The sequence below is a fragment of the Colletotrichum abscissum genome, assembly GCF_030869225.1.
Source record: "Colletotrichum abscissum strain IMI 504890 chromosome Unknown Scaffold_11.1, whole genome shotgun sequence".
In the NCBI taxonomy this organism is placed as follows: Eukaryota; Fungi; Ascomycota; class Sordariomycetes; order Glomerellales; family Glomerellaceae; genus Colletotrichum; species Colletotrichum abscissum.
The window spans coordinates 763,968-787,351 of NW_026849999.1; the positions used below are offsets into that span (position 1 = coordinate 763,968).

General features: G+C 55.0%; 9 protein-coding genes across 9 annotated transcripts; 6 read left to right on the forward strand and 3 right to left on the reverse strand.

Annotated features, from left to right (window-relative positions):
* Positions 1-794: 794 nt before the first annotated feature.
* Positions 795-2,135, forward strand: CABS01_05577 (pectin lyase; the record flags this gene model as incomplete). The annotated part of the gene is made up of 4 exons (XM_060538945.1): positions 795-1,138; positions 1,210-1,339; positions 1,406-1,722; positions 1,787-2,135. 4 exons carry the CDS (start codon positions 795-797, stop codon positions 2,133-2,135), a joined length of 1,140 nt encoding a protein of 379 aa, XP_060405207.1.
* A 1,077-nt stretch (positions 2,136-3,212) lies between these two features.
* Positions 3,213-3,560, forward strand: CABS01_05578 (uncharacterized protein; the record flags this gene model as incomplete). The annotated part of the gene is made up of 1 exon (XM_060538946.1): positions 3,213-3,560. One exon carries the CDS (start codon positions 3,213-3,215, stop codon positions 3,558-3,560), a length of 348 nt encoding a protein of 115 aa, XP_060405208.1.
* Positions 3,561-4,282: 722 nt separating this feature from the next.
* Positions 4,283-6,175, reverse strand: CABS01_05579 (uncharacterized protein; the record flags this gene model as incomplete). The annotated part of the gene is made up of 1 exon (XM_060538947.1): positions 4,283-6,175. The coding sequence occupies one exon, from the start codon at positions 6,173-6,175 to the stop codon at positions 4,283-4,285; it is 1,893 nt and encodes a 630-aa protein (XP_060405209.1).
* Positions 6,176-7,477: 1,302 nt separating this feature from the next.
* On the reverse strand, positions 7,478-9,148 carry CABS01_05580 (succinate-semialdehyde dehydrogenase; the record flags this gene model as incomplete). The annotated part of the gene is made up of 4 exons (XM_060538948.1): positions 7,478-7,602; positions 7,663-8,904; positions 8,964-9,051; positions 9,131-9,148. The coding sequence occupies 4 exons, from the start codon at positions 9,146-9,148 to the stop codon at positions 7,478-7,480; spliced, it is 1,473 nt and encodes a 490-aa protein (XP_060405210.1).
* A 601-nt stretch (positions 9,149-9,749) lies between these two features.
* On the forward strand, positions 9,750-11,589 carry CABS01_05581 (4-aminobutyrate aminotransferase; the record flags this gene model as incomplete). The annotated part of the gene is made up of 7 exons (XM_060538949.1): positions 9,750-9,988; positions 10,049-10,084; positions 10,154-10,848; positions 10,906-11,059; positions 11,116-11,197; positions 11,251-11,476; positions 11,543-11,589. Coding segments are annotated over 7 exons (1,479 nt in total), but the record flags the coding sequence as incomplete, so codon positions are not given.
* A 1,014-nt stretch (positions 11,590-12,603) lies between these two features.
* CABS01_05582 (catalytic activity protein) lies at positions 12,604-13,338 on the forward strand (the record flags this gene model as incomplete). Its single annotated transcript, XM_060538950.1, has 1 exon — positions 12,604-13,338. One exon carries the CDS (start codon positions 12,604-12,606, stop codon positions 13,336-13,338), a length of 735 nt encoding a protein of 244 aa, XP_060405212.1.
* Positions 13,339-14,056: 718 nt separating this feature from the next.
* On the forward strand, positions 14,057-15,511 carry CABS01_05583 (FAD dependent oxidoreductase superfamily protein; the record flags this gene model as incomplete). Its single annotated transcript, XM_060538951.1, has 2 exons — positions 14,057-14,599; positions 14,660-15,511. The coding sequence occupies 2 exons, from the start codon at positions 14,057-14,059 to the stop codon at positions 15,509-15,511; spliced, it is 1,395 nt and encodes a 464-aa protein (XP_060405213.1).
* Positions 15,512-16,805: 1,294 nt separating this feature from the next.
* Positions 16,806-19,610, forward strand: CABS01_05584 (fungal specific transcription factor domain-containing protein; the record flags this gene model as incomplete). The annotated part of the gene is made up of 6 exons (XM_060538952.1): positions 16,806-16,829; positions 16,915-17,281; positions 17,429-17,499; positions 17,560-18,191; positions 18,252-18,422; positions 18,500-19,610. The coding sequence occupies 6 exons, from the start codon at positions 16,806-16,808 to the stop codon at positions 19,608-19,610; spliced, it is 2,376 nt and encodes a 791-aa protein (XP_060405214.1).
* Positions 19,611-20,782: 1,172 nt separating this feature from the next.
* On the reverse strand, positions 20,783-22,609 carry CABS01_05585 (oxidoreductase molybdopterin binding domain-containing protein; the record flags this gene model as incomplete). Its single annotated transcript, XM_060538953.1, has 4 exons — positions 20,783-20,996; positions 21,126-22,111; positions 22,180-22,368; positions 22,448-22,609. The coding sequence occupies 4 exons, from the start codon at positions 22,607-22,609 to the stop codon at positions 20,783-20,785; spliced, it is 1,551 nt and encodes a 516-aa protein (XP_060405215.1).
* Positions 22,610-23,384: the final 775 nt, after the last annotated feature.

Consider the following 23,384-nt stretch of genomic DNA (forward strand, 5'->3'; position numbering starts at 1 on the left):
TGCTCCATCGCTGGCAGTCTCTAGTCTCCGGGAGGGGGGCAGCCACACTTCCCAACTCCCGCCCCTCCCCCCCTTAACGCGGCCCTACCAGCGGAGATTTCTGTTCGTCTTTTCATTGATGGAAGTGACGCCACAGACGAATGCGAGGCCGTGCGAGGGCCCGCGAGCTAGGCCGAACGTCTTCGTCGACGGGCTCGATTCGGATTGTGCCGCCGAAGCTATCACCGCAACCCCGGGCCGGACGGGGGTGACGTGGTAGATGAAGGGGTCACAGAGCGCAGCAAATCCCCACGAATCAGTGGGGATTACCCACCACTCTATCCCTCGAACAAGTCGGCTCCGGCACCCAACGCCATGATTCTTCGGAAAGTAGTGTGGGTGGGTTAAGCAATGTTCCTCGGCCGACTGCGCAATTGGGGGCGTGCTTTTCTTTCGAAGGCCTAGAAGGATGAGGAGCTGTGAGATGAGATGAGGCCTTCGTCTGGCCCTGCTGGTGGGGGGTTCTCTTCGAAGGCTTGGTGGTTAGGGGGCTACTCTATCCGTACTACCTGGGTTGCCTGGGAAAGGAGATGGAAGACATGGAGGAAGGGGGTTTGTTGAAGGAGCGGCGTCGAACAGCGGCACAGTTTCCAAACAAACATATATGATCGACCTTGAGCCGCGCTCTTTGACTTGGAAGCTCCCTTCTTACTCCAGCGGCTTTCGTCCTCTTGTCTCTCTTTTACATCCGACCAAACCCTCTTCGTTCTTTTGTATCTACCTTTTTATTCTTCTTGTTCGAAAGCCTTCTAAATATGAGATCTGCTCTTCTCTCCGTGGCACTGGCTGCCTTCGCCCCCTTGGCTCTCGCAGCCGACGCCGTCTCTGGCGCCGCTGAGGGCTTCGCCAAGGGAACCACCGGTGGTGGTAGCGCCACTCCCGTCTACCCTTCCACCACCTCCGAGCTCGTCTCCTACCTCACCGACTCCTCCGCCCGCGTCATCGTCTTGACCAAGACCTTTGATTTCCGCAACACTGAGGGTACCACCACTGCCACCGGCTGCGCTCCTTGGGGTACTGGCTCTGCTTGCCAGACTGCCATCAACAAGGACAACTGGTGCACCAACTACCAGCCCAACGCCCCCAAGGTCTCCACGACGTACGTAGAGAATCACTTACATCCTGCGGGTATACAGTGACTTTCATGATACTAACTTCTTCACTTCATAGCTACGACAACGCTGGCCTGAACCCCATCAAGCTCGGTTCCAACAAGTCCCTCATCGGACAGGGCAGCAAGGGTGTCATCATTGGCAAGGGTCTCCGCATCACCGGCGGCGCCAAGAACATCATCATCCAGGTATGAAGACTTATTTCACTGGACTAGTCACTATCATGCCGGCCAGGGGCTAACTACCAGTGCTAGAACATCCACATCACCAACCTGAACCCCAAGTACGTCTGGGGTGGTGATGCCATCACTCTCGACGGCTCCGACCTCGTCTGGATCGACCACGTCAAGACCTCCCTGATCGGCCGCCAGCACATCGTCCTCGGCAACGGCGCCTCCAACCGTGTCACCATCTCCAACAACGAGATTGACGGCTCGTCCTCCTGGTCCGCCACCTGCGACGGTCACCACTACTGGGGACTCTACTTCACCGGCAGCAACGACATGGTCACCTTCAAGAAGAACTACGTCCACCACACCTCTGGCAGAGCCCCCAAGGTCGCCGGTAACACGTACGTATAATTCCTGCCGGTTTTGGTGCTAGCGAACTTTCCGACTAACAAGGATCCATCACAGTCTCCTCCACGCCGTCAACAACTACTGGTACGACAACTCCGGCCACGCGTTCGAGGCCGACGCCGGTGCCAAGATCGTCGCCGAGGGCAACATCTTCCAGAACGTCGTCGCCGCCTACCAGACCGGTCTCGCCGGCCAGGTCTTCGCCTCCCCCGACTCCACCACCAACGCAAAGTGCTCCACCAACCTCGGCCACGCCTGCCAGCTCAACGCCTACGGCTCCAGCGGCACCCTGGTCGGCTCCGACACCTCCATCCTCGCCAACTTCGCCGGCAAGAACGTCGCTTCTGCCGGCACCGCCAACGACGCCAAGGCTGTTGCCACCAGCGCCGGCTTCGGCAAGCTCTAAGCGCTTTTGCTTGGATTACTTGCTCCCTTTTTATCTCTCCTGTTGGAGTTTTTCAGTGGTTATAATTGGGGGAGGTGTTGAGTCGGGCACACGCAAAGAGACCAACGACAGATTCATGTACATATCTTACTATTTTACCGTCGAGGACGTAAATATCATGCTTGATGCATCACACATTGCACATATTACGCAAAACATCAAGACCCAGAACTCCATACGTGTGAAGAATACCGTTATAGTTTTGTCAAGCGACGAGCTTTTACGATTGAAGGCCTCCGTGACCTTCATGACATTTTGCAGGACAGAGAACGTGGGATGATTACATCACAAATCCTCGTATACGTTTCTACTCAAATGGAGAGTCAATCTCTGCTTACTCTACGCAAGCGCCAAACTAGTGGTACGTTTCTCAAGCAAACCATAGACTGTGGTTGGAGTCATCTGGGTGCCCTCCAGCCAACCTACATCCTTTACTTTATTTTTTCGAGAGAAAGAAAAGCTCCAGGAGCCAAGTAGGCGTTCAGTGATCTACCAGCCTACCTAGTTACCTGACATTAGGTTTTCATAGCACATGGTTCTCGCCGTCAGCCGTCATCTTGAGAAGAAATTGTGGATCTCGGTTATGGAGAGCGGGGTGGCACCCGGAGGGCCGGGGCTGCTCGGCCCACCACCTAAGCCCCCGATGTGCCCCACTCGGACCCGAAGCCCTCGGACTTTGGCTGGCTTCCGTGTCCCCCGTATTCACAGAGGTACACCGCCGAAAAGGTGTTACAAACCCACGGGCGGAAGAAATCTTTTGTCCTGAATCATAAAGCCGACCTTTCCGGCATCCTCTTTCGGGAGGGAGAATCTTTCTCCTCTGTCTCCTTCTCATCTACAATAATTATCAGACCGTCCATACTCATCCACCAAGACGCACCCGCAAAGATACATCACACTGCGCCAGACTTGAACGCGCCCACCGAAGCAAGAATTGAAATCGACATAACAACCTCTATTCTACGCAGTAAGTCCCTCTGCATGTGAGTAGCCGATCGCAATATCTCTGACATACTTCAGCAGACAAGATATCTCATCATGCCCGACCCCGGCCTCACTATGCTTGGCGTCTCCGCCGCGCTCTTCCAGGTGATCGTCATGGTCGCAGTGTGGCAAACCACGTCGCTCCGTCGCTCCACCGACAACCCCGAGGAGGACGCTCGGCGTGAGGAACAAGAACGCAGGGAGGGAGCAGCTCGGAGAATTCGGGATTTTGAGGAACGCGAGAGGATGCAGGAGGCTGAGAGGAAGCGCGGGGAGCAGCGCAAGCAAGACGACACGATGGTTCGTGAGCTCATGAGAAAGACTGCTTCGTTGGGCAATGCAGAGGAGGAGCATGATGAGAAGACTCCGCTCCGCGCACAGGATGAGAAGGGTACTATTTAATGAAGGTAGCGGCTAGACATGATGAGTAACTGGTTTCATGTACCCAAGTATAGCAGAAAAGTCACAATGTCGTAGCAGCATTAGGTTGAACAGGGAGGCCACTTTTCTCACGACCACTACCTCACCACGCTTCTTGAAGACCATTCTTCAAGGAACACATCAAGAGTAGAACCCATTAGGTTGAAAGAATAGTAGTAACAGGGATAAGAGCAACGACGGAAACAGAGGTAAGTGCGTAAAGGTACGCAGTGGACTGGATGCTTAGCTTGCGACTCAAAACATTCTCAATTTCTAGGTGCCACTACCACTACTTGGCGCACCAGCATAGCATGTTTCTGCACCTTGGATAAAATGCCCCATGTTCAACAGCGGGAAATCTTTTCCCATTCAACTCACTCAAAGCACCAAGTCAGGTGGGCTTCATCAAAGCGATTCCATGTTGAGCTACCTACTGACAGCAATGAGCTTCCTGCTGAGGGAAGACCGACCCTAACTAAGATATTCATCAGAATCATCTCTGGTTCATTCGCGTTCGAATGCTTCTAATTCTCATCCCCTTATCTGATGTATTGATATCACTTTGTGGATGTGCCTCCTCCACCATACCCGACTCCAAACTTTCAGTCCGCCACATTCAGTGTCTCCTGGCCGGGGATCAATCCCAAGGCGTTGTATCCGTTGTATCATGATAGAAACCCCCTCACCACTCGCGTTACGTATGCTCAAGAATGCGAAGGTTGAGAGTCTTGGTCCAGTTCAGGTTGCTTTGATGCCTGACGGGCCTTCGACAGTTCAGGGTTCTTCGAAATATTGGGATCCGTATATTTCGGGTCGTCAAGTTGTCCGAAAGTGCGAATCAGCCAGCTGTCGAAGTGCCCTGGCTTCCAATGATGGGGAAACCAGCCGTGAAAGTATTGCATCTTTGGCAAAGACGTCTCGCCCCAGGGATGAGGCGGCTTCTCCCAAATTTGGTAGATCCTGAGAGGCTCCTTCCTCTCATCGTCGATCATCGCATCGACATAGTCAATTGCCACAACACGAGGTTGCTCTGCTTTGAGAACCTCGTCTCCGCGTTTACCCGTGAGAAGAATGTTTTGGGGATCGAGACGCATGTTAACCCCGTGATGAAGCATATTTACGTAGCCATCCAGGAGCTCCTTGAAGACGTCCAAGCGAACCTTCCTATCAAGATCCCAAGTGGTGCCATCGGCCATCTTGCACTGCTTCATGTTTCGAGGAACTAGAAGGTATTCTTTGGCGGTCCGGAAACAAAGCTCCTCAATGCTGGTGCCTTCAATGTACTCCATGATGATGGCTCTGGCGAATCGTTGCTTGTCCTCCACGACTGAATTTGTAGTCGTCAGCTTGATGGCCCAGGATCCGTAGTATTGAGGTGCAAGGTGTGGATATCCAGTCTTCTTGTGAGTCCAGAGATGCTTATAAGCACCGGCCTCGCGACTGTGCTCCTGATCAGCTCTAGATGTAACCTTCCAGGGCCCTTGATACATTCCATACTGGAAGGGGTAGAACATGGCATCGTACACCTTGAGGACTGCAAGCTGACCCACGGTCAAGCGTTCACCGTCGAGAGATTCCACAACTGGGGCCTTGCCGGCGACGTCTGGTTCTTTCTTACCCCCGGTCCCTCGAGATAGAGAGGAACTACCCTCATTCTCCTGGCTGAACAAGTTCGCGATCGAGGACCTGGCAAATCGCTTCTTCACCCGTGTGCTTTTCGTTCTCAAGAGTGAAACGCTTCGAAGCAAGGTTCCTTTTTGTTTCTTGGACATCCTGTCATCGTAATTGGCTTCGTCAACTTTGCACAGAATGACCTGGGTGCCAGCAACAGGCCCACCGGATATGATTTTCATGACGGTGAGGTAGACAGTGGCCTTGTATTGGTCGGCAATAGGATTGCTGATATGTCGGTCGTTATAGACCAAGCCAGTGCGAGAGAGGCGCTTTTCGGCTTCGGACAGAACTTTGTCATCGCTGTCGATGCCTGGAGGATTGGGATACTCGGAACGACCGTAAGGTCGGCGCGGAGATTGGTAGGTGAGCACCAGCTTGCTTCCCTTCTCGTATTGTTCGAAGTCTTTGGACAGGTTGTCATCGTCAATGAAAGGCACATTTTGTGGTGAGGGTGCAGGCTTCGTGTCGGTAGGAAGTTGATCGCCTGATCGCGGTTCCGGTTTCGGTTGCAGTTGAGTTTGAAGTTGCTCGTCCGAGGGCCCATCTTGCTTCTTGGGGGGTTGCTCAGCCGTTGATGGCAGCTGCTTGCCTTTGGGCGGACCATCCTCAGACCCAGAAGGCGGAGTATGCTCGCGCGACGGCCAAGGCGGTTGTGCTTCGTATGAGGAGGTCATGGACTGAATGAATGGAGTTGCTGAGTCCGGAGAGGTAGAGTACTCGGACGAGTATTTCACCGGAACGTTGGTCAAGCGAATGGGAATTGCTTGGGTCGAGGCGCTCTGAGCTCCAGGTTGGGGCTGGTTGTGTTGAGATCCCGTTGGCTGCGCCAAGATTGTCGGTGATGTTTCGATGGCTCCGATGCTATCTTCACCGGAATCATCGTCAGAGACTTCAGGTTGCTGAATGGGAGCCTTTGGCGGCATCTTGAGCGAGTTGTATGCAGATACCACGCATGCGATGAGACCGTTGAGTCAAGTGATAGTAGACCGAATTGGGCGTGATCTTCCGAAAGAGGCGCGCGATTTGAGAAGAAGTAGAATTTGCGTGGCGCAAATCGGACCAAAAGAAGAGGTGTCCAGGTCGAGTATTAATAGGAAGGATGTTTTTTCTTTTTTAAGGGAGAAAGAATATCTGCCTACAGCCTCCAAGGTGCTAGAAGAAGGTTTTCAAATGGACGGGAATGTGAAAGGCTTTCAGTCCATTACTTTGCCTCCCGTACTGCCTAGAAGTCACCTGACTCCACTTTGAGATGGATAAGATGATCCTCTTTACAGTGAAGATATTTCAGGTTGTCTCCCGCCTGAGGCTCCAGGTCGGCACAAAGGGAGGGTGACAGGTGGCTCGGTGAGGGTTTTGCCAAAAAGGCACATATCCAGGCAGCAAGTGACCAACTGGACAATGAATGAATGATTTACCTTTTCTTTGTGTTCTTTCAGGATAATAGGGATTCACCTGTAGGAAAATCTCTTCATGCCCTTTTATCGTCTAGCAGGTGCCCATCTTTGGACTACTAGACTAAAATGATAGGAAGACCAAGGTCCCCTGGTAACTTGACTGGGCGAATCTCAAAGAGGAGGGAGTACCTTTTGATGCCTGATGCAAGTCAGTATAAACCTGCAATACACAACCTTAAATTAGTGGATTGGAGCCACGGAGCCTACTTGGAATATGGGTCATGACCTTCATGTGGTTATATTCCCAGAGCCAAAAAGAAACGTGTTCTTCACATGGAAGGGTCAATCACACCTTAATGGTCTAGTGGGGTACACTCATGGTGAGGTTTGTGGTCTAGAACCGCATTCCCCTTTCTCATCTTGCTGACCATTCCAACCCTGATAGCCTATTGGCTTTCAAAAGTGATGACTTTAGACACCGATTCCTTTCAAATAATGACACTAGCAGCATTGGGAGTAAGCTACACTTAACTGCCTACAAAAGAAGGTAGATAGGTGGGTGACAAACTAGTTCCTTTCAATATCTTGCTTCTATCTCTGTTACTCCTACTCCCGCTGTCCTGTTGATAATCTTCGTCACTCAAGAGATTTCGCTCTTTATACACTAGTCTATATAAACTATGCCTCAAGACACGTAGTCAGGGGATACTAATGGTAGTGGTCATAAGGAAAGTGAAACTCTTGCGTGGACCGGTATTCTATTCTATCATGTAAGGTACTTGGTAGGGTATAGTCTAAGAAAGAAACGAAAACATGACAGGAAAAGCGGCGTTATTCAATACCAGTCATTACCATCTTGGTGACCAAAAACTCGTCAATGCCGTACTTGCTTCCTTCGCGGCCAAATCCGCTCTGCTTCACGCCACCAAAGGGCGCGGCGGGATCACTGATGGCTCCTAGAAGCAGCTCGTTAGCAAAAGCCTGACATCAAATGCTCTCACAACTGGACAACTTACCAATGTTTACGCCAACCATGCCAACCTCGAGCGCCTCCGCCACACGCCAGCACCGCGACACGTCCTTGCTGAAGAAATACCCCGCAAGACCAACGTCCGCATCGTTGGCAAGCTCGACGGCCTGCTCCTCGGTATCAAATGCAAACAACGCCGCCACGGGCCCAAACGTCTCCTCGGAGCAGATCTTCATGCCGGGCTTCATGTCCGCCAGCACGGTGAGGTCAAAGTAGTTGGACCCCAGCTCGGTCAGGGGCTTGCCGCCGAGAAGCACCCGCGCGCCCTTGGCGACGGCATCCTTGACGTGCTCGTCGACCTTGGCGACGGCGCGGTTGTGGATGAGCGGGCCGTGCGTCGTCGTCTCGGCGAACCCGTCGCCGACGGTAAAGGTCTTGATGGCGTCCACGACCATCTGCGAGAACTTGTCGTACACGCTGCTGTGGACCAGGATCCGGTTGGCGCACACGCACGTCTGGCCCGAGATTCTGAACTTGGACGCGATGAGGCCCTTGAGCGCCGCGTCCAGATTGGCGTCTTCGAAGACGATGAAGGGGGCGTTGCCGCCGAGCTCAAATGACAGCTTCTTGAGTGTCGAGGAGCATTGGTTCATTAGCAGCTTTCCGACGCCCGTCGAGCCGGTAAAGGACACTTTCTTGATGACCGGGTGCGTCGTCAGCACTTTCCCTACGGAAATGGTGTTATCCAGGGCCGTGATGATGTTCACCACGCCCGCGGGGATACCCGCGCGATGAGCGAGCTCGGCGAGAGCCAGCGCCGTCAGGGGTGCCTCGGCCGGTGCCTTGACGACGACGGTACACCCGGCCGCCAGCGCGGGGCCGACCTTGCGTGTAATCATGGCCGCAGGGAAGTTCCACGGCGCGATGAGGCCGCAAACGCCGATTGGCTCCTTGAGAGTGACGAGGCGGCAGCTTGGGTTACTCGCCTGGATGGTGTCGCCGTAGATCCGGGGCGCCTCCTCGGAGAACCACTCGAAAAAGGAGGCGGCGTAGCCGACTTCCGTCTTTGCGTCGGCCAGAGGCTTGCCGTTCTCCAGGGTGATGATTTTGGCGAGGTCGTCGGCATTTTCCATCATGAGGTCGAACCATTTCCGGAGGAGGCGCGCTCTGGCGCGTGCCGGGGTCTTGCGGAAGGATTTGAAGGCATCGTGGGCGGCGAGGATGGATGCTTCGGTGTCGGCTTCGTCGAACTCGGGACACTTTGCTACCTCGGTGAGGGTTGAAGGGTCTGGTGAGAGTGTCAGCTTGGCTGCTCCTGCCGAGTTGATGTGGCGGTGAACTACTCACTCTCGACTGAGAATACTTTCTCAGATTTGGCGCCAATCCATTGCCCGTTGACGTAGCATGATGTCTTCAGCAGGGAAGCATCTTTCAACTATAACATCACAATAGTTTAGCAAACGAATGACATTCACTAAGAGGCTCATGTCCTCTAACGGGAGGACCCCACTTACTTGATGTGCTGATGCCATTGTGAGTAAAAGTAATGCACCTCGATCTTGGTTCCTGCGGAAAAGTGGTCTGATGACTACAGAACTACCGCGGTAAGCCGGACAGCCTCATGCGGTCGACTGTTTATATGAACCCTTTCACGATGGCGTCAAAGTTGGCGGCAGTGCGATATCGTTGTCGCCTGTCTGATACCGGTGTGGGAACGACAATTGTGGTTTTGAGTGGGACCGGCCCAGGCCCGGAGTGGGGCACTCGGAGGGGGGTTTGACACATCTTGTGATTTGAACCCGCTGAAAATGGCAAGAAAATAGACCAATTCTGTACACTAAAACTCTCGCCCCAGAACGCCTCAATGCACAATGTGTTTGGCATGAGCCGCAATCGGGATTTTAAGGATGGGTCATGCTAGATTCAATGGAGATTTGGCGGGGTTCACTCTTACGCCTTGGCCTGGGCCCGGATGGGGCGCCGGTTCGGGACCGGCCGGCTCGTGACCGGCTCCCACACGTAGAAGGGGCGAACGGAAGCTTTCGGGCGTCACCACGGACGATAAATACTCGATCTCCCAACACTTGACGATGAGTTTTTGTATCAAGCAAGCTTCAAGAGTCTCTCAAAAAAACAGATATACATACACCTTACACTGTATCGCACCTTCTCCAAGACTCGTTTACAAGATCACCACAGCTCAGTTGCTCAGATCAAGACCAGTCCTTCAAGATGCCCGCTGTCATTGAGCACTCGGTCACTACGGAGGTCCCTGGACCTATCTCTAAGGCCAGCGCAAAGAAGCTCGATACCTTCTTTGACGCCCGCGCCGTTCACTTCGTCGTCGACTACGACAAGAGTTCCGGAAACTAGTACGCAGCAACCACCGGCTGTCTTGGTAGAACCTCGTGCTAACAACAGGTGCTTTGTAGCATCGTCGACGTTGACGGCAACAAGTACCTCGATGTGTAAGTCCACTCCCCGGGCACACCACAATCGACCCGCATCTCGCTAATCTCCCCCGGTTCTCAAAACAGTTACTCCCAGATCGCCTCCATCCCGGTAGGCTACAACAACCCCACCCTCATCGAGGCCGCCAAGTCCCCCGAGATGATCTCCGCCCTCGTCAACAGACCCGCCATCGGCAACTTCCCCTCGGGCGCCTGGCACGACCTCCTCCAGAACGGCCTCATGAAGGCCGCCCCGGAGGGACTCAACCACATCTTCACCGCCCAGTCCGGCTCCGAGGCCAACGAGCTGGCCTACAAGGCCGCCTTCATGCTCTACCGCCGCCGCGAGCGCGGCGAGGCCGAGTGGTCCCACGAGGAGATCCACTCGTGCCTGCACAACACCACCCCCGGTTCCCCCGAGCTGGCCATCATGAGCTTCAAGAACTCCTTCCACGGCCGCGGCTTCGGCAGCTTGTCCACCACGCGCAGCAAGGCCGTGCACAAGCTCGATATCCCCTCGTTCAACTGGCCCCAGGCTTCGTTCCCGGCGCTCAAGTACCCCCTGGACAAGTACGCGGCCGAGAACGAGGCCGAGGAGAAGCGCTGCCTGAAGAAGGTGGAGGAGCTGATTCAGAGCTGGCACTGCCCCGTTGCTGCTGTTATCGTTGAGCCTATCCAGTCCGAGGGCGGTGATAACCACGCTTCCCCTGCCTTTTTCCAAGGTCTGCGCGACATTACGCAGAAGCATGCTGTTGTCATGATTGTTGATGAGGTCCAGACTGGTGAGTGGCTCTCCTTGATATGAAAAATTTATGCAGTCGCACTCATATGTTGATTAGGCTTCGGCGCTACTGGCAAGTTCTGGGGCCACGCTCACTGGAACCTTACCTCCCCTCCCGACATCGTCACCTTCTCCAAGAAGGCCCAGACTGCCGGCTACTACTTTGGCGACCGCATGCTGGTCCCCGACAAGGCTTACCGCCAGTTCAACACGTATGTCATCCCTTTCATCGTCGTCTTTAACTGAACCACCGCTAACGAGCCTGCAGCTGGATGGGTGATGCCGCCCGCGTCATCGTCTGCAAGGCAGTCATTGACGAGATCCGCGAGAAGAAGCTCGTGGAGCAGACCGTAAGTGAACCATTTCAGACTCATCATGAGTTACAAACTCACACGTGTTATAGGCTCGCGTTGGTGAAGTCCTCTACGCCGAGATGGAGAAGCTCGCCCAAAAGTACCCCGACCACGTCATGAACCTTCGCGGCAAGGGCCAGGGCACCTACGTCGCCTTCGACACCCAGAGCGCGGCTGCCGTCACGAGCTCGATGAAGCGCCTCGGCGTCAACATTGGCGCTTGCGGCAAGGAGACCATCCGTCTCCGCCCCATGCTCATCTTTGAGGAGGCGCATGGTAAGTCTCTTGAAGAAACACTCACCTTATCTTATACGACCAGGAGTCTAACATACATCTCTACAGTGCCCATTTTGATCTCTGCATTTGAGAAGACCTTTTCTTCATTGTAAACAACATTTTATCACGAAAGCATGGCATGGACGGGAAAAGAAATCAAAAATTTGGCGGATTTAGCATAGCATGGATTTACAGCTCCGACGGTAGACCCAAGGTGGGGATCACAGTTTAGGGAGATCTTTTTCTTTTTGATACCATAATGACAGAGCCGATGATGGCCTTGAAAACGGAACATATCTCCTCAACCTTCTCGTAGTGAACTCTCAAACGAAATGAGGGAACTTGATTGGTACATCGAGTGGCTGGCACATGTTTTCCTATTGGCAAACAGCTGTCAAGTCAAAGCCATCACCAATAGTTTCGACTTTCATATTGGTATGGATGGCTGACTCGGGTAACATGACAAAACTTCCTGAGATCACGCTTCCAACGACCTTTGAGTCGCGATCCACATCGACGAGTAAAACACACAATTTCAGCGTACCCATTCAGGACCACCCCCATGATCTTTGTCTGATAGACGGCCAGTCGGGCAAACCAACCACCGCACAGTCTTAGTCGGGGAGGGGATACTGACTACCGGGCGGAACCAATGGGTAGCGCGGCCCGGTGGCCGGTAGCTTATCATGGAAGAACCGGGAAATACCTGCGGTCTCTATTTTCGGGGCATCCCCCTCTCGGGACTGGTCGCCCCGTCGAGTGATACGCATCCGGTTCGTCGGATCCGCCAGAGCAGCCGGCTGGGGTAACAAGGATCGTCGCGGCATGACACATGCGGTGGTACACAGTACCCCGCTCATCCCCGCGGGCCCAGGCGCCGAGATAGGGCGATGATGCGCATTGGTGATGAGGCTATCTATAGCCTTTTTTGCTTGATACTGGTCTATTTTCAATGGCTGAAAAGTTCGTGATGGTCTCATATAAACCTTCAAGACCAGGTTCGCAATCACACAAACTTACCTTACCCAAAAAGAAGTTCTTCACACACTTAATCAAAATCACCTTGTGAACTCTCCCCTTCCCACACACACACACACACACACACACACACACACACACACACAAACATGTCATCACCAAGGAAACACGTCGTCTTCGACATCGTAGGCACCTGCATGTCCTACGACGCCATCCCCCGCGCCATCGAAACCCGTCTCGGCCCCAAACTCGCACAACACAACATCAAGCCCGCCCTCCTCAGCTTCGCCTGGGTCGAGGCCGCCGAGCGCGAGTACACCTACCTCTCCATCCAAGGCCGCTACCGCCGCTTCTACGACATCTTCCGCAGCCTCTTCTACCGCATGCTCTTCCAAGCCGGCGTCCCCGAACCGCGCAAACTCGCCACCGACGACGACGTAGCCTACATCATGGACCGCTTCCTCGAGCTCGAGGCCCGGCCCGGCACAAAGGAGTGCTTCACGCTGCTGCGAGAAGCTGGCTTCACAGTCTGGGCCTTCACGGCGGGCGACGCGAAGCGCGTGGGCGGGTACTTTGCCAAGGCGGGCATCGACATGCCCGCGGAGAACCTCAAGAGCTGCGACGCGGACGGCATCGGCAAGCCGGACCCCAGGGCGTACAAGCCCGTGCTAGAGAGCTTTGGCGGGGAGGAGGCGTGGTTCGCGGCGGCGCACATGTGGGATGCGTCGGCGGCCAAGGGGTGCGGGTTCAAGGGGGCGTGGTGCGCCGTGTACGAGGGGGAGCCGTGTACGGATTTGTTTGGGGAGATGGATGTCATGGCGACCGAGTTGCCGGACATGGCGCGGAAGATTATAGCCGCTTCGGAGGGGGCGGCCGCGGCGTAAACGGCGTGATGGGGAGGGGGGGATCCCTATCCGTGTGATGGGGGGAAAGATCACGGGGGTGTTTAGTCCTCGGTCTCGCTTTTTTAAGCGGTAAACTCCCCCGAATAATGAACAAAATGACCAATCTTCATGCATTGTTTTCTACCGTGAAGAAGGATATCGTTCTCGGGTTGTTGGTTGAAGCTGATTCGCTGTGGATATCTTACATCAAATGTCACTGGGCGTCTGTCATTTGCTTATCACACCTGAGAGAGAAAAAGAGGGAACCCGGCAAATTGCCGGTCCCGTCCTCCCCGCCGCCGGCTCGGCCTCCGGTCTCGGACACTCGCCGTGTTTTCCGTCACAAACCCCTCCAAGAAGCACTAACATTCACCCGTGATCCGGAGCTAGAACCAGAGAGATATCGGTGGGTATGGGTCCCATGCCCGATGCATCTTATCTCGGTTTTCCGGCCTTCAGTGCTTCTTATCAGCCCCTATTGAGCTTCAACGGCACGTTGGTTCATTGAAACGTGCCGGTTCGTACGTCGATAGTAGTACCAGCCCAAAGAAGCGCTTGTCTTCCCCAGCATTGGTATATAGAAAGTCCACACATATTGCTTATCAGCCCGGGCTTCACTTCTAGCCTGCCCAGTGAACCTTTGCCCCTCCTATTGTGAAAAAGGGAAGCCCGAAAGAAGCCTGCCAAGCCCACCTCTCATGCCGTCACACCCCAAGCCATGCCCGCACCAAAGCCGACAAACCGGACCCCGGTCTCCAACCCCGTCCCCTCCTTCTGGAACGCCGCCCCCCGCCCCCTCGACGACCACCGCACAACCCCGGACCTCCCCGCCGCGAGCGACATCGTCATCGTCGGCGCCGGCTTCGCGGGCGTCGCCACGGCCTACCACATCCTCAAGGACAACCCATCCCCGCCGTCCATCACCATCCTCGAGGCCAGGAAGGTGTGTTCCGGCGCCTCGGGTCGCAACGGCGGGCACGTCAAGCCCGACACGTATTTCCAGGTGCCAAAGTACACCAAGCTCTTTGGTCCCGAGCAGGCAGCCGCGTTGGCCGCGTTTGAGGCCTCGAATGTGTACGCCGTCAAGGAGCTCGTGGAGAGTGAGGGCTTAGATTGCGACTTTCACTTGACAAGGGCGGTTGATGTGTATCTTGATCCGGAGCATGCCAAGGAGACTGAGGCTGCGTATCGGGAATTAGTGAAGGCGGGGGTCGTGAATATGAAGGATGTTGCTTTCACTCCAAAGAAGGATGCTGAAAGAGTAAGTCTATTCCCCCCCAACATCAATGATGAGAGATATAGACTAATCTTCCAAACACAGGTCTCAGGAGTCAAGGGCGCTCAATGCGCCTTCTCTTTCACAGCAGCACATCTATGGCCAGCAAAAATGGTCTACCAGCTACTAGACCGCCTCCTCAAAAAGGGGTTGAACCTGCAAGCCAACACGCCAGTAACATCGATCTCATCAACGCCCGACGCCGCCGGCCGCTGGACAATCCAGACCCCGCGCGGCGCCATCAGCGCCGGCACAGTCGTCGTAGCCACAAACGGCTACACAGCTCAAGTCCTCCCGCAATACGAAGACCGCATAGTCCCCGTCCGCGGCCTCTGCAGCCGCATCACCACCCCGGGGGGCCCCAACAGCCCGCACCTGGTCAACACGTACGGCATCCGCTTCGACGCGCGAAACAACGACTACCTCATCCCCCGGGCGGACGGGAGCATCGTCGTCGGCGGCGCGCGGCAGATGTTTTGGCATAAGCGCGGCGAGTGGTTCGACAACGTCCGGGACGACGAGCTAGTGAAGGGCGCGTCGCCGTACTTTGACGGGTACATGCAGAGGCACTTCCGCGGGTGGGAGGAGAGCGGCGCGACGACGGAGAGGGTGTGGACGGGCATCATGGGGTACAGCTCCGATTTCATGCCGCACCTGGGTGGTGTGCCTGGGAAGCCGGGGCAGTACATCATTGCCGGGTTTTCTGGTCACGGCATGCCGGAGATTCTGCTCTCGAGTAAAGGCGTGGCGGCCATGATTCGAGATGGGGCTTCATTTGAGAGCACGGGGCTGCCGAGGATCATGGAGACGTCGAGGGCGAGGATCGAGAGGATCGATAGCCCGCTCGAGGACGGACTCAAGTCTTTGTGGGAGGATGATGTGAAGGCGAAGCTTTGAAGGGGATACGGGCCACGACTCTGACTAATATGACGATGAGTCAATAAGAGACTGGTCTACTCTGTACAATAACACAACCTCGAATCCTCGAGCTCGAGAAACCTCTTTCTTGTTCCTTGCCTCTCCCCCTCGTAAGAGCTTTCTCTGTGTCGGCGAATGCATCACTCAACATCGACTGTCTACCTATAATTTGAATTGGAGTCTTCTAAAGTGAACGAGTCTAGAACACTGTCAGATGCCGCACCACGAGTCAAGGCAACTCCAGAATCTGGGTTCCTGGGTTTGTGCTTCATGCAACATTTCGGCTCCGACCAGGATATAGCCGGCTTCCCCGCGTCTTGGTCACCAAAAAACAGCGGGTCCGCTCCCCTCCGACCCCGCCGCCGACCGCGGCGCTGGAGGTTTCGCCGAACTTCTGCCTCCCCGACCCCCTCCCCTTCTGGCCTTCTGGGAAATGGGGCGCGCGAAGGACTCAGGTAGTAGACGCAGCCGGAGAGTCAGCGCCAGCAGGCCTATCTTAGCTCCCCTCACACACAAACTCGGAACAACCACTCTCATTCACTCACTCACTCATTCCTTTATCCACCCGCATACCTTGCCCACTCCCAATTCCGAGGAATTTGCAAGGGCATTGAGAGACAGGAACCAGACCTTCCTTTCTGAACACGGGCTTCCTTCGTTACGGGGGGGTCACTTGGGAAACACTTTCCGCGGAGAGCCTAGACGAACCTCCCTACACACAAAGAAGACCAAGCCAGAGACACAGAGGGACAAACATAGACAGAGAGAGTCCTCCACCACCGGCCCGGGTCCTCGCCTGGCCCTGTTGATCGGCACAGTCCGCTGCTGCCGCCCTCTCTCGCTATCTACTACGGTCCCCTTATCGGCTATTGCGACTCCAAGAAGAAGTTGTAAATGGATCCCGAGGACGGCTTGCGCCTGCAACGACACAAGCAGCGTCGCGTAGCGGATAAGGAGCGGAAGAGGGCAGTTCGAGCGTACGATGAAGCCCATTTCTTTTGTTTTGTTTTTTCCCTCCCACGTTCCTGTCCAGTCACATTTTCATTACTAGATACTCGGTCCGATTGATGTGAGAGAACCTCCCTCATGCTGACGCGACCAAGCTGTGACGGATGTCGGCGACTCAAGGAAAAATGCGACGGAGGAGTCCCTTGCCGCCGGTGCACCCGTCTGCGCCGGCAGTGCGAGTTCCTCACGCCCACGACGAGAGATGAGCCCGGATCGGAAAACTCGACAAGGTGAGAACCTATAGACCTCTTACTTCTCTATACCCATGTCCTTCCCCAAACGTAGCACTGTTATAAGATTCCTCAATGCGATATCTCACGCTTTTCTTTCCCTTGGGTTCTTTGCACCAATGTAACACATCTGGCTGACAAAAGGGCCATATTGGCGGGTATAATAATAATAGACCCCGCCACTCGCAACATCATGAAGACGCTCAGTTGAGCCAGAGAATGTCCTACATGGAGCGGCTCCTGGCGCACTACACCGGCAAGAGCACCCTTGACGCCGAGACTCTAAAGACCTTGGCCGAGTCCGTGGAGAAGATGAAGTCGCCTGCTGGACGACCGCGCACCGGCCCGGAGGGCGCGGTGACCGGGGCCGGCGCTGGTGCTGGTGCTGGCGGTGGAGCGGATGTCACCATGGAGCCGGACGTCGGCGCCGAGGCAGAGGTGCAATCGCAGAGCTCCGACTCTTTCAAGGTTGACGAGATAACGGTTCAGCCTCTGGAGAACAACATCACACGTAAGGCGGGCCCTATCTCTCTTCCCTCTCCCCTTCTCCTCCCTTCCCCCTGCTCTACCCTTCCCTCTTCCCCGGACCCTCAACAGGCTCGGCGCTAGCATCCCGAAGGGCCTCTCCCCGTAGACCGCCATGTTGACCTCCGAGCAGATTACTCCGGCGAGTTCTCACACTGGAACTTCTCCATGCGGATAAAGCAATGGATCGAACAGTGTGTAAACGTAAGCATGCCCGCCCTTTCACCTCAACCAAGTCAGCATCGCTGACCCCCCTTCTCATAGGACGCCCCGGATGGTCCAAAGACACAGTTCAAAGAATACTACCGCCCAGAAGAACTCCAGTCCCCCTCCAACACAGTAGCCTCCCTCTCCTCCCTCCCGCCCCGCTACGTCGCAGACTTCCTCGTCCAGGCCTTCTTCAACCATGCCGAGACGAGCTACTTTTACGTCGAGCGTCACTGGCTCATGGACAGGCTCGACCTCGTCTACGAGAACTCGGCCTCCCTGACGCGCCGCGACGTCGGCACCGTCTGCATGATCCTCATCATCTTCGCCATCGGTACGCAGTACGCCTACCTCGACTCCCGGAACGAGAGGGGCGGCCCACCCAGCGCCGCCGCCGACTCGAGCCCCTTTTCGGAGGACACCATCGGCATAATGTTCTATCAGCAGGCGTGCCGGCTGGTCCCCGACGTGATTACCATATCATCGCTGGAGAGCGTTCAGGCGTGTTTGCTCATCGGCCTCTATACGTTACCACTCGACGCCTCGGGGCTGTCGTACGTTTACTTGAACCTGGCGGTCAAGCTCGCGATCCAGAATGGTATGCACCGGAAGCATCCCGGGGCCGCCATCGACCCTGTCATTCGTGAAACGAGGAACCGTGTCTGGTGGACGGCCTACACAACGGAAAAGTGAGTACACTTTTGTCACGAGCCACTTATTCCTTCTCACATATTGACTTTATCTCCCAGGCGAATCGGCATATTCCACGGCCGGCCAGTATCCATCGCAGCAAGCGACGTCGACGCCGAACTCCCAGTCGATAGACTAGAAATCTGGCCCGGTTCAGCACCGCCAAATACGGCACACATGCTAGCAACCCTCCAGCTCAACAACGCCCTCAGCAGAATAGCTCACCAAATGTCAGTCGCCCCCTATCTCCGCTCTCTTCTTTACACCTCCTTGTTCTCCCTCATCTCACTAACATTCAACCCACAAGATCCCTCTTCAAAACTTTTGAAAAGAACGAAATCCCAGAAGGCATGGCCAAGCTCGTCGAGATGAAGGCCCAACTCCACAACTGGTGGAACAGCCTCCCAGAACCAACCTTTATCAAGGACCCGACCACCGGCCCCGCCGTCTTCCGCCCGACAATGCACCTGAGGCTAGAATACTGCCTCGTCCGCATGTTCGCCGGCCGCCCCTTCATCTTCCCCCGCGAATCGGCCCACCGCGGCAGCACAGCAAGCTCCTCCGGATCCCCCGCGGACTCCGTCGCCGTCACCGTAGTCGCAGGCGGCGGCGGTCCCTCCTCCGGTGGTGCCGGTGCCGGCCGCGCCACGACAAGCAGCTCAACCAGCAAGACAACACACCCGCGCGCCGTCCTCGTAGCAGACTGCGTCGACGCCGCCCTCCTCGTCGTAGAGACCTGCCGCCTCCTCCGCAACACAGTCGGCCTCGCCCGCGCCTCGTACACGGAATTCTCCTCGTGCCGCGCCGCCCTGCTCGTCATCATCACGCAGTGCCTCCAGAAGAAGACGGACCGCCTCCGCGACGCTCTCAGAGAAGGCATGGCGATGCTGAGGGAGATGTCGGCGGGTGGGGAGTCGGCGAAATCGGAAATGTCTCTCATCGAGGCTTTTGAGCGCGCGATTTCGAGGCTGGATATGGCGGACGAGAGTAACGGTGGCGGGGCTGGGGCTAACGGCGGCGCGTCCGGAGTCAAGGAGTCTGATTACGCGAGGTTTAAAAAGTGGGAGATGTTGTGGAAGACGGATACGCCTGCCCAGGGCCATGGCCAGGGTGGTGATGCGAGAAGCGAGAGGGACGGGCTTGATGGTGCGGGATTGCCGATTCCGCCGCATCCTGCTGGCATATGGCGGGGTGGAGGACACGGGCACTCTGGGGGCGGAGGAGGACATGTTCCTCCCGGCGCGGGAAGGCAGGGTACGGCGTCGTTGCCGCCGGCGATGCCGTTTTTCGGGCTCGATGGGAGTCTATCGCCTATGCCGCCTGCGCTCGACGAGTTCTCGGCCATGTTCGGGAACGGATACGTGCCGGGCTTCGAAGGTATGGGCGGAAGTGTAAACGGGAATTGGATGGGTCTTTGAGTTCAGGTTGGAGGAGAATTCGAAAAGGAAAAAAGGAACCAGTCGATTGAAACATTGCCTACTACACGGCCGGCGGAATCTGGGGTTTGCGTGTCTCTGTTCATCTCAAGCATGTCATCTACTTGGACGAGGAGATGCCTTCACATCCATCAGTCGTACCTTCCACACGTGGACCTCCATACCTTCCGAATTAAATACACGAGAAGGGTATATACCCCCCCTCAAGTCCATTCCTGTCACCAGCCAGCAGGCGCCCCTTTGGGGGTCAGGTCAAAACTGGCTGGGTGGTGGAGTGGTTGAAGTCCACGAACAGCCTAATCGGTGAAGGCGAAGAGGTCCCGTGTTCGAGTCCCAGCATGTGCGCCAGAGATGTAGCCCCCGTTCGCCACCGGGGGGGTGAACTCTTTTGCTTTTTGGTATCATCAAGGAGTGAGTAGGTAGGTAGTCACCTTAGGACAGGACGAAGAATAAATAGACTACGTTCTGAAATAAGACATGATGATGTTACTGGGTGTCTGAAATTGATGAATATTGTTTGATGTGAAGTAAAAGGCCCGGAAGGAGTGGGTGACCGATTTACTGGAAAGCTGTCGCTGGGATGCCTCACCATTTTAAACGAGGAAGAAAGCTACATTATCATCAAGAGGCGGTGTATACATGCAATGAAAGTGGTCTGACTACCACACTGACCCCTCAGATATGGCCTCATGGCCGAACTCCTGCGCAGGAGACCTATTTAGGCAGAACCACAAAGCCAAGGAGTAAGAACGGAACACGGAGTAAAGGAGAGCAGTATTCTTATGTAAAAGACTCGATAGATCTGTGTGATAATCTGTAGAATGACCTTTCTAGGTGCTAGACTTGGCATGGGAGCATATACCTTAGACTTGATAAAATAGCAGAATATTTGAGCACCGGTAGCACTTGTTCGCATACTACTGAATAACATCACGCGTGTAGTCTTTTTTGTATAGTAAACATGATGGAACTTCAACATACAAGACTCAATACCCTGCAATATGAGCGTCTTGGCTGAGAACTACAATAACAAAACTTCAGGCTCCCTATCACCACGAAAACAAAACAAAACACAGCAAACTATTCCATTGCCTCGTCCAACATATCTTCTCTCCAGTCAGCCGTCTGACACAATCGACTCACCCCAAACCCCCTCACTCCGTGGGATCCCGCCCGCCCTGCGCCGCCATGTTCCTCTCATACTCCTCATCCGACTCAAAGTCAATCTCGGCAGGCAGCGTAATCGGCACAATCGGAATCCCATTCTCCTCCAGCTTCTTCAGCCTCGCCGCCGTCGCGGGTCTCGACTTGTTGATGCTATACACCTTGATGCGGTGCGCCGACGACGTGACGTGCAAGTCCCAGTTCCTGTGTAATCTCATCATCAGTCTCTAAATCATCGTCGTCCCTTCTGCCACAAAGTGGAAAGACATGAAAGTCGTATCCGAAGAAGTGTGAATACGAAGGAGAGAAAAAGGGGGGGAGTGAAAGACATACCAAGCAGACCTCACAAAAGTAGGCTGCGTATTACACGCGTTATCCCACGTCCTCACACAAAACTCCAGCCACCCCTCCGCGTCAACAGGCAACTCAATCTCCCACAACCGCCACGCATGGAAATACTTGCCGCTCATCTTCTCCCAAGGGACCTCATACCACACCCCGCCCCCATCGCCACTGACCTCGACCCTCACAGGCCAATGCCCGCCCCCAGAGTACGCCCACCCCCTCAACCTCACCTTCCCTTCGTGAACGACCTGCTCCATATCCCTCGGCGTCATAATAGCAGAGCTCACAGGCATCTCCTGGATCGAGAACCCGTTGCTGTACTTAACATTCTGCTTCCCCACCTGCGGCGTGTAGTAGATATACTCCCGCCTCTGCACCGGCGCACTGCTCTCGCTCGCGATGGCCCGGATCCGCGTCAACCACTTTGTGCTCCGCGCCCCGATATACCCAAACACCACCGTCCGCAACGGAAACCCGTGGATCCTGGGCAGCGGCTGCCCGTTCATCTCCCACGCCAGCAGCACCTCGTTCGCCTTCACCTTGCGCCACGGCACGCTCACGACGTAGTTATACACCTTGCCCTTCTTAAAGTACGTATCCGCGCCGTAAAACTCCAAGTGCGCCGCGCCGTCTTTCAACCCGCCGCAGTACTTTATGACTTTCTTCAGGGACACGCCCGTCCATCGCGCGGTGCCGATGGCGCCCTCGCCCCAGGGGGCGTTGATGAGCTCGTCGCCGTCGCCTGGGTACTGCGCGATCTGCTCGATGCGCCGCGTGCCGGAGCACTGGATCGAGATGACGTTGGTTTGGTGTTTGAACTTGGTTTTTAGGTCGTGCAGGGTCAGTGTCTGCGGGTTGTTGACGAGGCCGGCGATGTCGAGGGTGTATTTGTCCTCGTCGATGTCCGGGATGCCGCCGTGGTTGCGAACAAAGTGGTCTTTGTTAGAGGTGATTTCTGTCTCTACCAGGCGTTTCTGCGGTTTTTTTCTGTATGTCAGTCCGTGGGGAGGGAATCTTGGCGCGAAGATTCGATAAGACTAACACGAGGGGGCTCGCCGTTGTAAGGAAACTGAAGAACGTGAATCATATCCTGCGCCTTTTCCTTCTTGACGATATCCCAGCTGACTTCGGGGATATGACCCAGCCCGCACGCGTAGTGATACTGCTTCCATCGCTCCCCCGTCAGGATCGGATTCGTATCGGGGAGCGGTCCCAGTTGATACTGAGGCGGCTATTACAAGCAGTAGGAAAATTCAGTCAGCAGATGCTCCCAACACATGAACCCTCGGGGCATCGACATGTTGGCTTACCTCCGGAAAGTCATAATGCCTCATGAGCTCTTCAACTTGCTTCTTCTTCTCCGGATACTTCTCCCACTCAATGTACCCTTTCCAGCCATCCCTCTCCTCCTTGAAGTGAGGTGTCTTACCCTTCGCCTTGAAGGGGATCGCGTGAGGTTCAGCAGGAGCCATGGTGAGTACGACAAATAAAAGAGGAAGTCAGAAAGCCGATTTTCACCGAAAATATCTCTGAATAAAGACCACAAAAGACGGGAAGACGTCGTTAATAAGATGCAAAGCCACTCATCGACCGGCATCCAATAATACGCCAGAAGTCAATCTCCTACACTGGCAAAATCACACTTGGAAACCATGACACACATCTCTCAGCGAGTCCAATTTGTTATAAACACACCCCAGCCAATAAACAGCCTCTCATTTAGAATCTGATGCCGTCATGAAGACATCAAACAACCGTCTTCTCTCATGCGGAAGCTTTGCCGCGGCCCGACGCTAACAAACCCGCATTGCAGATATGTCAGCGTTGCAGGAGCCATGTTACCTGTGACCTGGCCCCTCCTCCCCCACGCGAGATAGCAATCAAACTCGCGTCTTCAGATCGGGAATCTCGGTTACAGTCGCTGGCAATGAGAGTCTAGCCAAAAAAGCCAAGATTCGTAACCGTCGCCGTCGGTTGTGCCCGTTGTGGTACTCCACTTAGTCATGACGTTGATCGTCCGGTCCCCCCTGTCGTATGTGAAAACAAGCATTTGCCGTTTGGAACGCTATCGTTAGACTCGGTCAAAAGTCGGCGACACTTGGCATTCGGCGGAACATGATGATCCAGGCATTGACGAGGTCTCACGGAAACCGAGAATCATGACTTTCGGGTGTGAACATTAGGGATGTATATTCCGAGCGATCCGCGATGAAACGATAGGGTAATCTAGGTAATGTGCTCCTCTCC